Below are 13,787 nucleotides of genomic sequence, written 5' to 3'. Positions count from 1 at the left end.
TAACAACCACATTTCAAAATTGGATAGATTTATTTGATATTATTATACTAGGTAAATTTTTTAAATTATAAAAATATAAATAATTTAATATTTTTTGTAGAGTTGTTTCTAATTTCACTAGACTCAAAACTAATTCTTGTTCATAGCCCCCGATTGATAGAATTTGGACGCAAGCCTTACTATTAGATAGATAAACAACACTCTTAAATTGTTCTTCCACGAGTGACGGGCGGAGTCGAGGATTGAACGTGAGAAGTTGACACAGAGAGAATGTGAAATCTGGAAGCAGGCAACTTTGGGTTTCGGCTTTTTACTAAATAAGCATACACTACATAATTGATGCCTGAGCAATTAATGAATTTGGCTTTAATTCAATTGGGGATAAGAAGATATGTTATAGGCAGCAATAATACATAGATAGAGGCGTATGGGATGGAATTCTTGTGCTGAAAATCTGTCCGGATCTTCCCTTTCACATGTTCATACACCTGCTAGCCTATGACTAATGCATGTCCCTTCTTCCAATTATTTGCAAAACTCAAGAATTTTACGTTTTTGGGTTTGATTATATATGTTATTTAGTACAATGAAATTTTTAGACAGAAGCAAGTGCCGCATACTATTCTTTTGTACATGTACATCACTTCACTTGTATCGAGTATTTGAGATACAAAAGCATATTTTTTTTTGGTCATAAGATACGTGTTCACATTTGAAGCATCTAATATAAAATGTTAATATATTGTTTACATTTCAAACATATCGTCTTATTCCAATCTTTCTTTATCAAACAACAATTAAATAATTGCAGCCATAGGTTTTACCGATAATAACAACCTGTCCTTGTTTGTGCGTGTTACTTTTCATAGCACTATGTATGTAACTGGCAGTTGATAGCAAAATCCATCTTTTTCAGGATTAGGTCATCCAATAATCATTGTCTCCAAGCATTTGTCTTTCGGCCCGAAGAGTCCTCTCATCTTCACTATAATGGACGTGGATTATGGCACATAATCATCACAAATCAGTGTACTTACTATACATGTTTTATTATACGAACAAGTTTATACATAAAAAGTATTACTATAAAAATATTCTATGACAGAACAAGGTTGGAACTTGAAAGATTAAACATCTTTGGAATCATGGACTTTTCCCAATATTCGACCCTGTAAATTCTTGTGGGCTTGTTTTCTGCCCAAAGTTACTATAAAAATCTGTGTATTCAGTTAGTTTTCAACACCAAGGGTCCAAGTTCAATGCATCTACCAATAAAATTCTTACTTAAATCAAATTAATTACAAAACAAATATAATATATTAATTATTTTTCTTAAATTATATATAAATATCAATCACATTACACGTGTATTATGTTTTGAGTTAGAATCTTCAGTATCTACACAAATGTTTGCAGGTAACACGGCATATATTACTGAGTTGATTGATCCGACTCTTAACAGCTATAGAGACCAATCAACTACTGATATCTGATAGCCTTCCCTTAGGCCTTATCCGCATATATGAAGCTGGAAAATTACAACTACTTATATAACCCAACCATACAGCAAATTGAAGATGATGACAATAAGAGAGCTTGGCTGGTTTTCTTAACTTGAGCCTCAACTGTTACAAGTTACATTAAAGTACAATTTTGCAGTCTACCTAAGTTACAGGATACCGTCATGACATGACACGCAAGAACAAATAATGGAAACAAAGTTAACAAATAAACAATCAAGAAATCTTATTCATCTGAAGCTACATTTTTCTTTTCCTTTCCGTGTTTCTCCTTCGCCTTCTCAATTTTCACGTTCCCATTGTTCTGCTTACTGACAGATCCCTCTTGAGCACTGCACATTTGGGACTTCAACCGGAACCCCAACTTTTTCGAAACATTCCCCCAAGTGCTTGGCCCTTTAACCTTACCCAACTTCTCGATTTCTTGCCTCATGTTTGAGCATTCTTTCTCGAGCTCAGAAACCCTCATTCTCATGTTATCCATACCCACTTTCAACACCTGGTTTTCCCTCACGGCTGTGGCCCACCCGCCATCGTTCGGCCCCATCAAGCCACTTCTCAATTGTCTTGAGCCGTCTAGGTTGTCAGAGACCAGGAAGCAGCCAGCAATGGAAGTCCTTAATTGTAGCTGCTCGAAGAAGAGGACTTGGACTATTACTCTTAAAGGCAGTCTTTCGTTCTGAGCCGCGTGGGTGCAAGCTTCCAGAGATAGTTTCTGGCAGTCCATCAGCCGGCAGAGTTGTTCTCTGTCGGATTCCGCCAACCACGGATGAGACTGCATATGGAAAAACGATGATATGCTTTTTATGAATTTTTCTAAGGCCGATATGCTGCAAAGTCAAAGGCGAATATTGGCAGAACTATTACCTTCAAATAAATGTCGATCGCACGATAAAGACCATCATCCAGGGGTCGTGCATACTCTGGAACAGCAGCAGCAAGAGACTGAAACTTGGGGAGCTTCAGATTGACATCTGGGGCAACCTCTGCAAGGTATCCGTCGATAAGCTTGGCTACCATTGTGATTGGCGTCAGTGACGGCGATCCCATTAATTGAGCATCATCAACTGAACCTGGGGATGCATCTCCAACTACCTGATCCATCGCCAAGAAATGCTCGAGAATTCGCTGCACGCAATCCACGTCGTACAGAGTCTCCATGGAATAAGAAAAATTTGGCATCAAGAGATCCTCAAGAGTTGCCTGATCAAGCTGCATCCCAATTCTCTTCTCTAAGTTTGATATGCAAGAGGGATTTGCTCGAAGAATCTTGGCAGTTCTGAGTAGACCAAATAGAAATTTTGTTGAGACTAGACCCTTCTGCATCGGAAGTAACTGATCAATCTCTTCAAGCAGAAGTTTCTGCTCCTCTTCCGAGAGTGAGGCTACCGATCCCACTGGTGCGAGACGGTTGCTGGACTCACTGGCAGCCTGACGCCGGTTTAGACCTGGTAAGTATTTTTTTGCATAAGAATTAAGGGAACCAGCAAGTATTTCTGGTTTTATGCCGCGAGATTCCATGGCCGAAATTAACCTTTTGTACAGAGATAGACTTAAAGTTGATGCATCCTCGTACCACCAATCTGAGCTAGCATGTTTTGGTCGAGCACCAGTGCTTATTCCATTCCATAATAGACTTCCTCCAGGACTCTGCATTGGACCACCGTGCTCCATTATAGGCCACCCAAATAAATTTGGGTCGGTGCATGCCTTGGCGGCCAAAGAGTCAATGCATCTTTTCGTAATATTGAGTTCTTCAGCAAAAGATAGAACATCATCACAGGTCTGGAGTGCTTTCAGCGAGTCCTTCCAACTCCGCAGAACCACCTGATTGAGGAAGTTTTCAGTTTGAGAAATAAGATTGCCCTCCCCATACTCTTCAGTCATTTCAAGATGCTCCGCAGCACATCGAAGGTACGCTACATTTGCAGCAGTAAGTTCCAGTTTAACCCCATAGCAAAATTTAGCCACAAGTTCAAATGTTTTTGCTCCACCAGGAATGTCGGGAAGCTTAATGACACAGCCGTTTTCTCCTTCAGATGCCTCGGAAATGAGTCTTTCCATGACCCCACTTCTTGAAAGCAATGGAAACTACAACAGACAAGCCGAATTTACTAAGACACAGATGTCGTAGCAGTATAACAAGATATATCATAATTTATGTGCTTACGTCTAAAGAAAACAAATTTTCCATGGATAAATACAATTAAGAGAAGTTAAAAAATCTTGAAAGAGGGTTTTCTTCGCATGCTTTCTTGGTAGATGTTAATTCCTTTAGACCAAACAAAAATATTAAAACTAAATGGACTGTTACGTCCATTCTACAGGAATCAGTATCAATGAAAACAAAACAATACCTTGTGAAGATGGAAGGACATTTCCGCAACTTCAACAACCATATCACTTGGGAGACCAGTTGTGCAAAACCTACAATTAAGGGAAGAGCAGTAGTCAAGAAACTAGAAAACATTTACATGAAAGCAGTACCTTCAGCTACTATCAAATTCTATTATGTTTGTGCATGTTAAATACAGCATGGAGTAGCACAATTGACACCCCAAGGTAACGTGCACTTCTGCAACATAAATGTGATTTGAAACTAAAGCAAGCACCCTCACTATTTGTCAGGAAACGGTGGTCCTAGCAAACTCAAAAGAAAGCATGCAAAGGGCTTGCTGGCACAGATATTGCCTATGCTTCTTGTGACAATTCCTTCTGAAGTGGGTGCAATTGAACTCGATACAGCACAAATAAAAATGTCAGCCTAGAACCAGATGCAACAAAAGCAAAAGCAAGACAGGAAAGATTATGCTCTTACCTAGAAAGCTAAACAAAAGTCGTTTACATAATTTTTCTACCTAGAGAAAAAGTTAGAGGGTGGTTACCCCTTCCAAACATTAAGAAGGACCGCCACACAGAGCACCCTCAATCTCCCACATTATTGAGAAATCATAAGACACAAACAGTCCATCCAATAGGAAGTCTACACCATTAGACATTTTGGTTTTCTCAAGCTTGTGTGAAATCAAAATCATACATCCGTGCTGGACATAAAACAGCCTCAGCAACTCAAATCAAGGATCTGGACTTCGGATGCGTCTAAGTTTTTACAGACATTTTCAGGTGGGAAGCCAGTGAAAGAGGGAAAAAAAGGCAAAACTTAAAACTCAACGATCGAATTGACCAAGTTCATTCTTGATGAGGCAGATACACACAAGTTGCCATGGATCAATAAATATTTGCTAAGAGAAAAAAACCCAACAGGAGTAAAATGACATAAGCAACATAAATGGTTGAGTGTAGTTAGGGTGGTAGACGAAAAGTTTCAAGCAAGCGAGAAATATTAGATTAATGGCAACAAACAAATAAGTCAAAGCCAAGAAACGAACCAGGCCTGTCCTTGCCTCTGGAACGCATCAGATTTCGATCCCAACTTCACACAAGCCATCTCTACAATATACAAGCCAGGTGAAGAAGTTTCAATAACCCAATTTCAGGAAGGATTGAGAAGAATTTCCTCAACGAAGATCAATGCACTTCAAATTTGAACAGCCACAAATCACAAACCCAAATCTCAGCTCTTCTCAAAACTCTAGTCAACAACACTTCCTCAGAGGCCCCAAATCTAAACTTATCAGCAATTCTCACTCAGATCTTTGAGCAAACACCCAATGCTCCTTCCCTCAGGCACCAACCCGCGAAACTGCAGAAACTTAATTCACATACACTCCAACAGAAAGCAGAAAGAATTATACAGTAGCACTCGGACGGGAACTACTCAAGAAAGTAGAAACCGAATTCACAAAGACTTTGTAATCAAGACTGCAATTAATGCAGCAAAAATCCTCAACCAAACCCGCAAACCCAAAGTATTGCCCTTTTCCCCACTTCTTATCTCTGAACCTACCCCAACAGGTAATACCCATATGACAACTGCCCCAAAATCTCAGTCCCGGAGCAAAATGGCTTCGAGGAAATACTATAAAATTCTGGAATCAGACACCAAATTTAGGTCAACCCCTCCAAAAATGAACAGAAACCCAGTTGTTCTGACACCAACCACTACTACTACTACTACTTTGTTTAACCACCGGAAGATTCCAAAACTCGACCCTTTATGACAAATGAGACACCGAAACCCCTCAACCCCATTAAAGAAAATCTTGAGCACTATTTAAAAGGGTGAAAACCACAGCTTCCCTTTGTCTAATCTTCGCATTTTCTCTATATTATTATTATAGTGTTTGAAAGAGCTTGGAAAAACTCAATGTGGGGTAATTAATGGCAGCTCTGAAACACAAAATGCCTCTAATCTACAGACTAACTATAATAATACGTGTGGGGTCATTTTCTTGAAACACACTCATTGCACAGAGATTCCTCATTCAGTACCCATTTTTATCAAAATTCTCTTCAGATAATAGGCGTATTAAACCATCATTAATTTGATTTAATTCCCTAAGCTTCACCACCAAAAAAGCTTTTAACTTCTTTTTCGAAATTATTTATTATTGGTTATGATTTTTGAAAGTAACAGCTATCTGTTTCTTGTCCAGCTAGCCCATGTGCGTGGATACATTGCTTTCTTTAACGCTTTTAATTCTTTATTGAGGAATTCTGTACCATATATGTGTTTCAACTGGATCCAGCAACTATGGAAAATGCAACAATTCACTCTCCCATCAAACATATTATTACGCCTAAATTTGGCAAGTTAAATATTTTGTATTCCTAGAAGAAAAAACATAATTATAGTAAAATACTTTGTGAAATTAATGAATATCAGTTATTTAAATTATTTAATTTTTTTATGAATGAATTTATTTTTATCCTTTTAGTTCAGGTCATTTTTTCAATAAATAATTAAGAATAACAATGGTAGCTAGATGATATTTTTTTTTGGCATAAGTTAATTTATAGTGCTATAATTTCAAAATTTCAATAGTAAAATTTATTGTGATGATTTTGGCACGACCATAACATTGCCGTAGTTGAAATAAGTCAAAGACATATTATGGCTTTTATGGACCTATTTATAATAATGTGATAGAAACTCATAACTAAAGTTGGTAGATGAAGTTCGTGTTGTTATAATTGTGTCTAAAACCTTCAATTTCAAGAAAAAGGCCAAATTTATTTTTAAAAAAATATAAATTAATCCCTTCTTGTCTTTTTCTTTTCCCCTGATAGAAAAGAAGTCTCTGGCCTATGAAAAAAAGAGTTGGTCGCTGCTAAGATGCTGCAAATTGTCGATATTCTTTTTTAAAATTGAATTTAAAATATTTAGCAATTTCGATGTTGGAAAGAACTTTTCCAATCAGTTCACACAAATTTTAAAATGGTTAGGGTGATGACTCAATTCTGTATAGGATGGAAAAGTTTTACCTCAATTCGATTCAATTAAATTTTAATTAATTATATAGTAAGTACAATGCACTTATAATGCAATTGATATATAATTTAAAAAAATTAATAAATTATAAAACAAATATATCACACTTAGTTTATCTGAAAATTTTAGAGGAATTCGAACAAAATTATTTAACTGACAAAAATTTGAAAAAAAAAATAAATAATTGGAATGGGGTTGGGTTGGAGGCTGGTGGAGATAAAATAAGAAAAAAGTATTAATAATATAGGGAGCGTGGCTGCCTGCCTTTCAGGCTACGCCTCAACTTCCAAAACCCCGAAGCGCCTGTAGCGCGCCGCGCCATCAATGAGAGCCGGTCACGAGTCGCGACCGTCCCGCACACGCAATGATAAACAGAAGCAAAAGATGTTCCCCGCGTTGTGGCTCGGCTCGGCTCCGCTCCTTACCATCCGCCACAGATCGATCACTCAGCTTGTCGTAGCCGACTACTCATGGCTCAAACTATTCATTTCTTCACTCTCAAATTTTCTTTTTTTATTTTAAAATTTTATAATTCTAATATCATACATTATAAATTAATCTTGGTTGAGATGTAATTAATGGGTTAATAAATGGATTTGGCGAATCCAATCCCAACCTAAACACGATTAGTATACAAATGAACAACTCATCTAAAAAATATATAAATATTGATACACTAATAAATATTCATTTGTATAAAAAATACTTCATATTACAAATATCAATAGTACGGACAATTAATCTTGATTTTAATTTTTTAATATATTAAATAAAATATAAAGTAGAAAAAGATTATCAATTGACATGAAAATGAAAGAAATTAATGTTTCAGTATTTATCAATTGACGAAGGGTAGACAGTATTTTCTTTGTTCGCTATAAATAGTAAAAATCAATTGTTACATTGGATAATATTATACGCGTATATTATATGTCGATGTTGTTGCATGCAACTTTATTATATACGTGCCAAATAAAATATAACATCATCACAACTTTAGAATTGAGAACAATATAACTCACCTAATGCTTCGTTAGCTTCTATATAAGTCATTAATTAACCTAATCTTTGAAAATCTCTAGCTGTTCACCACTTATTATAACAATAATGTTCACTATTTGATAGTCATCTAAGGGGCCTTTTTTCAAAACAAAGAAAGAAAAATTATGTATATAGAAATGGTAGATGAATAAAATATAGAATATAATAAATTAATATTTAATATATTATCAAACGTCCAAAATCGATAAATTATCAAAAAACCTCATGATTACTAGGGCGCCGCCATTTTGTTTTAGTAAATATATGTTGAATAGTTATGTGATGCTACTGAATTTAGCATGTGCATTTCTTAAATGCAAGACATGTAATATAATTAACTGATAAATTAAATTACAAGACAATAGCAATAAACATGTCTTGAATTGATAACTTGGACTAAATCGAACAGACAATTATGTAATCAACTGGGCTTAGAACACAATAGTGAAAGTACAACATTCAATATTATCAATCTAAATCATACCCCTTTGGGCCTTCATCAATCAACTAATGGTGAAGCCCTCATACCGTCTTCATATATCCACAGCTGTGGCCCAGAGAATGGAAATCATCAACATCAAACCGAATGCAAAATTGATCAATTTTTAAGATACAAAATAACTTAAAAAGTAGCTAAAAAAATTCAATTATGACATCATATAACCATTATATAATTCTATTACACAAACCCAAAATTTCGACAAACTTCTGTAGCATTGTTGTCAATTTCTTTTAAAAAAAAATTATTATTATAAATAGAGATGATAAGATTGTGTACGACACGTGTATGTGTTACGACTTTTCCATGGCCGCACATATGATATGATATGAAATTATGAATGGGGTGTGGTGTGACTAAGAAATGATACATTGAGTAATTATTATATATGTTGTATTCCCATGTTCCACACCTTTTCATCAACACACACAAAAAGTGGAAAAGGGTAAAGCATGGAAAGAAAGTTGTAGAATACCATCATAAGTTTGCATGCAATACCAACACCAAAAAAGGTGAGGGTTTTGAGTTGGATTTGACACGCTTATTTTCTTGGGAATTAATGAGTCAATTGCAAAAAGCTACATATATATTATTATTATTGTTCATTAGCCCTAAAAGGAAATAAAAGGCACGTTTTACTAATAAAAGCTTTTTGTTTTCCTTCACCATGAAGCTTGTCTATATCTGTAAATTAGGTGGTTTGTTGAAAAAATTCAGTCCAAAATATAAAATTTTAATAAATTACTACAGAAAATCATGAATTTAGAAAAATTCTTATAAAGATCAATATTATAGAAAATATTAACGAATAATTACAAATATAAAAAAATCAATAAAAAGAAATGAGAACAGATAAAAAGATTTGGTTCAGGAGTCAGATCCGATAGACGGAGTCCAAAACTACCAAGACCAATAATTGCTCACGATTGCTAGAACCTAAACGAAACATCAAGTTCAATCCACAGAGGACCACTCAAAATTTCCACTAAGGAGTTGGTTCACATATAACTTTTAATCGAAAAAGAGAAAGAGATAGAAGTTTTTTGGTTACTCTAATCATCAGAAACCACCAAAAAAATATTTATAGGGAGAAGACATTGGTTTCAAAGAGAGAAGAATGACGGAGGAAGAATCGAGAAGAGAGAGAGAGAAAGAAGTGAAAGAGATGAGGAGATAGTGAAACTAGGGTTAGGACTTTCACCGATAGAAGAAAAAGGTTAAAATATAAGTGGAGCTGGTCGGGTGACTGAAGTGAGCTAAGCCAAAGAATAGGCCAGGATTTGGGCTGAGGCATTCAGGTGGTGGTTTGAGTTGAGCTTTTTTTTTTTATGTCATGGACTATATATTTAACATGGTTTGTTCACCACATTGTTTTTTTTATATTTTTCAAATCATATTGTATATTCTATTCCAATTGGTATATATATACACTATGAATATAAAATTTGTTCTAAATAAAATAAATAACTTAAAAGTTTTATATATACGATGTATGCATATATATATATATTTGATGCAGTAATTACATCAACATTTCAATAAACTGAATAATACATTAATATAAATAAAAATAATAAAATAATTACAGACACTCGCATAAAGTGATTGAGACACACATTTATAGGTATGATGGAAATCGAATCCAAAAATAAATACTTATATATAAAATGAAATTCAAACTTACAATCTAAAAATTATTTTATAAGATATGAGTTTTAACCACCATACAAAGACATCTATTTGCTTGTATTGTATTTCCCAAAAAACTTTCCACAACCTATAACAGAAGTTAATATTTTTAATTTAAAAAAAAATCGAAAAACAGAAATAAACTTGAAAGTAATTGTACTTAAGCATGTTATTATTATCAAAAAGAAAAATGAGGGAACAGAGTAAGAAATTGTTTGTATTTGCTTTGGATGCTTGTTCTTGTTCTTGTTCTTGGGTCTCGAGCTCCTTCTCTTTCCATCCTCCCCCACTTTGTTTTTTCTCTGTATTTTCTTCATGTTCTCACATTCTACGGCATGAAGTCATAAACACAGAAACCCCACAACACATGACTAAATGCTCTTGAAATAATTTCCACATTCAAGATTCTTCTCTCTATGCTTTGTGCTGTAATTTCATGTTCCCTCTCTTCTTTTTATTTTTGGGATATTTTATTTTCCCAAACCTCTGCAAGTTGTTTCCACATTTGTTGTTTCTGACATTTCTGTGTCAGTACCATTCTTTTATTGTCTTCTCTTTCGTTCTTGAAAACAAAAAATTATTATCCGGATAATGCTTTGACCCTTTTGAGTTTTGACAACAACCGTTTGGATTTTCTGAGGTTTAACAGCACAAGTTTGGATTATTACCACAAAGAAGGGAAAATGGACATCTTTTCTTGACTGGGAGTGTTATGTTTCTTGACGGCATTGCATGTAGTAATTTTACGCCCGTTAATGTGATTTTCAGCAAATGGGGTTTGTGTTCTGACCCATCTTTTCTGAATTGTACTATGTAAATCTGTGGAGTTGTCGCATTTTTGAGGAATTTTCTTGAAGGCTTTCTTGTTTTTGGGAGCTCCGCAGGATTCTTGAGCAGGGTTATTTTGTTTTGTCTTCGTCCAGGTGTCTGAATCTGCAAGAAACATAAATGCTGGAAAGTTAATGAAGTTCTTGAAGGTTATAGGATCGTAATTACATGCCATTTTCATGCTTCTTGGAGCATATTGCTGTGTGGATCACACGTTTGATTATGTTGTGGGCTGGAGTTCTTCAACTTGTATTGTTCTGGTGAGAGTACAAATATCAAGAAAATTCAGTCTGCTTTACCATCTAGGATCAATATTGGTTCATCTTTACTGTTATTGTGAATGTTAAAGACCTAAGCTGATAGAGTTGTATAAAAATACTCATCCTCTCTTGAGGGTTTCTTACTATCTCCAGATTTTGAGAAATGGGTTGTGTTGCATCAAGAATTGATAAAGAAGAGAGGGTGAGGATTTGCAAGGAGAGGAAGAGGCTGATGAAACAGTTGTTGAGGTACCGAAAAGAATTTGCTGATGCCCAGTTAGCATATTTGAGATCATTGAGAAATACTGGAGTGACTCTTAGGCAGTTTACTGAGTCTGAATTATTGGAACTTGATGAGACCACTTCTGGTATTGGATTCCCTCCTTCCCCTCCTCCCCCTTTGCCGCCATCACCTCCGCCTCCGCCAACTTTTAGCCCCGATTTGAGGAAGTTTGAGGATAAACCACCACAGACTCAAGTGGCTGTAGAAGAAATTATTGAAATCGACGAGCATAGCGGTCATACTCCACCGCCTCCGATTCCTAGTTCTTCCTGGGAATATTGGGACCTTTTCGGTTCTGCGTCGCCACAATGTGGAAAAAGTTGTGAAACGGTGGAGCAGGTTGAGGAGGAGAAATGGGAGGATACAAATACAGAATTTGTAGAAGATGATGAGGAGGCAGTTTTTGTTGCTGATGAAGTTAATCTGCTCCCAAAGAAACAGAATATTGCTGAACTAATTGATGATAATTCGTCGATGATGAGCTGGCATACGAAAGACACTACAGATATGGCTATGGTAGTTTGGAGTAAAAAGACCTTGACTGGTATTGTTAAGGACTTGGATGAGTATTTCCTCAAAGCATCTGGTATAGTGAAGGATATTGCTGTTTTCATAGATATTGATGCGGGAGGCACTTTTCTTTACCAGAGCATCGAAGAGAACAGGAGTAACTACTTTAACCCCTACTAGTAGTAATAGATCAAACGTTCCTATTTTGTGACATGCCTCTGCTATGTAGACATTTCCTGAATGTTATTCTTCATTTGATTGCACTTGAGGTTTATATTCCTTCCACATCAAATGAGTTATTAAAGATTTCTGCATAGCTCACAATACCTGCATTATTTACAGGGAAGAGAAGCAGTTCAGCAAAAGTTTTTAGTGCTCTGACATGGAGTTGGTCCTCGAAATCACTTCAACCCAATCGAGAAATGGGAGATTTTTCTAGCTCTGGTGAACCCTGTAAGCCTGGAGCCCATTGCATTACTCTTCAAAAACTTTATTTGGAGGAGCAGAAACTCTACAAGGATGTTAAGGTGATTTTGGGTTAAGTAAATTATATAGATGTACTTGCATAATTAAATAACAATATTATGCTAATGTGATTTTTTCACACTGTGAACATTCTTGAGGTGATGAGTAGTTTAAATCATGCATGACTATGCTCTCTTGCGACGGGGATGTCTGAGAAAATGATAATGCAATATAGATAAACAAACGTGCTTCTTCCACATAGAAATACTTTTGCAAGGAACTGACCTGTTTCTAGAGAAGAGATGGGATGATGCTCAATATCTTGACTAAATAGTTGCCCTAGGTGGAAATTCCATGTTTTTACTGTTTTCTATTTGGAATGTTTCACATATTCTTTCCTGTATGAATCATGTGGTGATCTTCATTTTTGTATGGTTTTGTATGGTATTTCTTTCATAGGAGGAAGAGATCTCCAAGGTGGAGTACGGACGAAAATCTTTACTACTGCAGAGACAGGAGGAAGAGCATGATTGGACCAAGGCTGAGAAAACACGTTCAGCATTCGAAAGTTTGCATTCTTACATCTTGTCTCTGCAAGAATCAATTGGCAGGTCTTCTTCAACCATATTGATGCTCATAAGCAAGGAGCTGCACCCTCAGTTGATTACACTAGTTTCAGGGTAAAGTCGAGTTTTTATTTCCGTTCCAAGTCATAATTCACATATGACAATATGATAAGATGATTGCGTGAACCACAACCCTTAAAACAGCTAAATCGTGGTTCTTCACATGTTAAGCTGAGTCATACACATGTTCTCTCCAATATCAGGATCAAGGGATTGAGGGAAAGCTTGACCTGTAGCTTGATATCCTCTATCTGGAGATTGTGAAACTACACTACCAAATAGAGAAGGAAAAGTTAAAAATTTGAAATCTGTGAGAATTTCCAGCCTGCCGTATGTCTTTTATGGGTATAGTTACATTCAGATCACGGTTCACTAATAATCGAATTGATTCTGAGATGATTCCAAAATGACTGTTTCTAGTCTTAATTTTGACACTCGATGAATTCCGACTGTGCTCTTATGAGATATTATTCTTTCTAATACAAACTACTGTTGTATCCCCAGACTGATGCGTATGTGGCAAACCATGCATAATTCTCACCAAGTCCAGAATCATATTGCTCAGCAGCTGAGTCATCTAACGGATCAGCAGCAAAATCCAGAACCTACAACTGAATCCCATCAGCAGGCTGCAGGTCAGCTCCAGACAGAAGTCAGTTCTTGGCACCACAGCT

The 13,787-nt window shown here is 35.9% G+C and overlaps 2 protein-coding genes across 2 annotated transcripts in view; one reads left to right on the top strand and one right to left on the bottom strand.

Annotated features, from left to right (window-relative positions):
• Positions 1,547-5,880, bottom strand: LOC105175780 (BTB/POZ domain-containing protein At1g30440). Its single transcript, XM_011098364.2, has 4 exons — positions 4,910-5,880; positions 3,878-3,947; positions 2,388-3,611; positions 1,547-2,295 (listed from the first exon to the last, which is right to left on the bottom strand). Exons 1-4 carry the CDS (start codon positions 4,966-4,968, stop codon positions 1,747-1,749), a joined length of 1,902 nt encoding a protein of 633 aa, XP_011096666.1. The 5' UTR covers positions 4,969-5,880; the 3' UTR covers positions 1,547-1,746.
• Positions 10,347-13,787, top strand: part of LOC105175929 — a 4,590-nt gene continuing 1,149 nt past the window's right edge. Inside the window, exons 1-4 of the mRNA XM_020698537.1 lie at positions 10,347-12,179; positions 12,365-12,549; positions 12,947-13,167; positions 13,618-13,786. Of these exons, the coding sequence (XP_020554196.1) occupies positions 11,393-12,179; positions 12,365-12,549; positions 12,947-13,167; positions 13,618-13,786 (1,362 nt within the window). The 5' untranslated portion in view covers positions 10,347-11,392. The remainder of the gene's footprint in view (positions 12,180-12,364; positions 12,550-12,946; positions 13,168-13,617; position 13,787) is intronic.

The sequence above is a fragment of the Sesamum indicum genome, linkage group LG12 (genome assembly GCF_000512975.1).
Source record: "Sesamum indicum cultivar Zhongzhi No. 13 linkage group LG12, S_indicum_v1.0, whole genome shotgun sequence".
NCBI classification, from domain to species: domain Eukaryota; kingdom Viridiplantae; phylum Streptophyta; class Magnoliopsida; order Lamiales; family Pedaliaceae; genus Sesamum; species Sesamum indicum.
The sequence above is the reverse complement of the archived record's forward strand: the minus strand, read 5'-3'. Positions and strand labels throughout refer to the sequence as shown.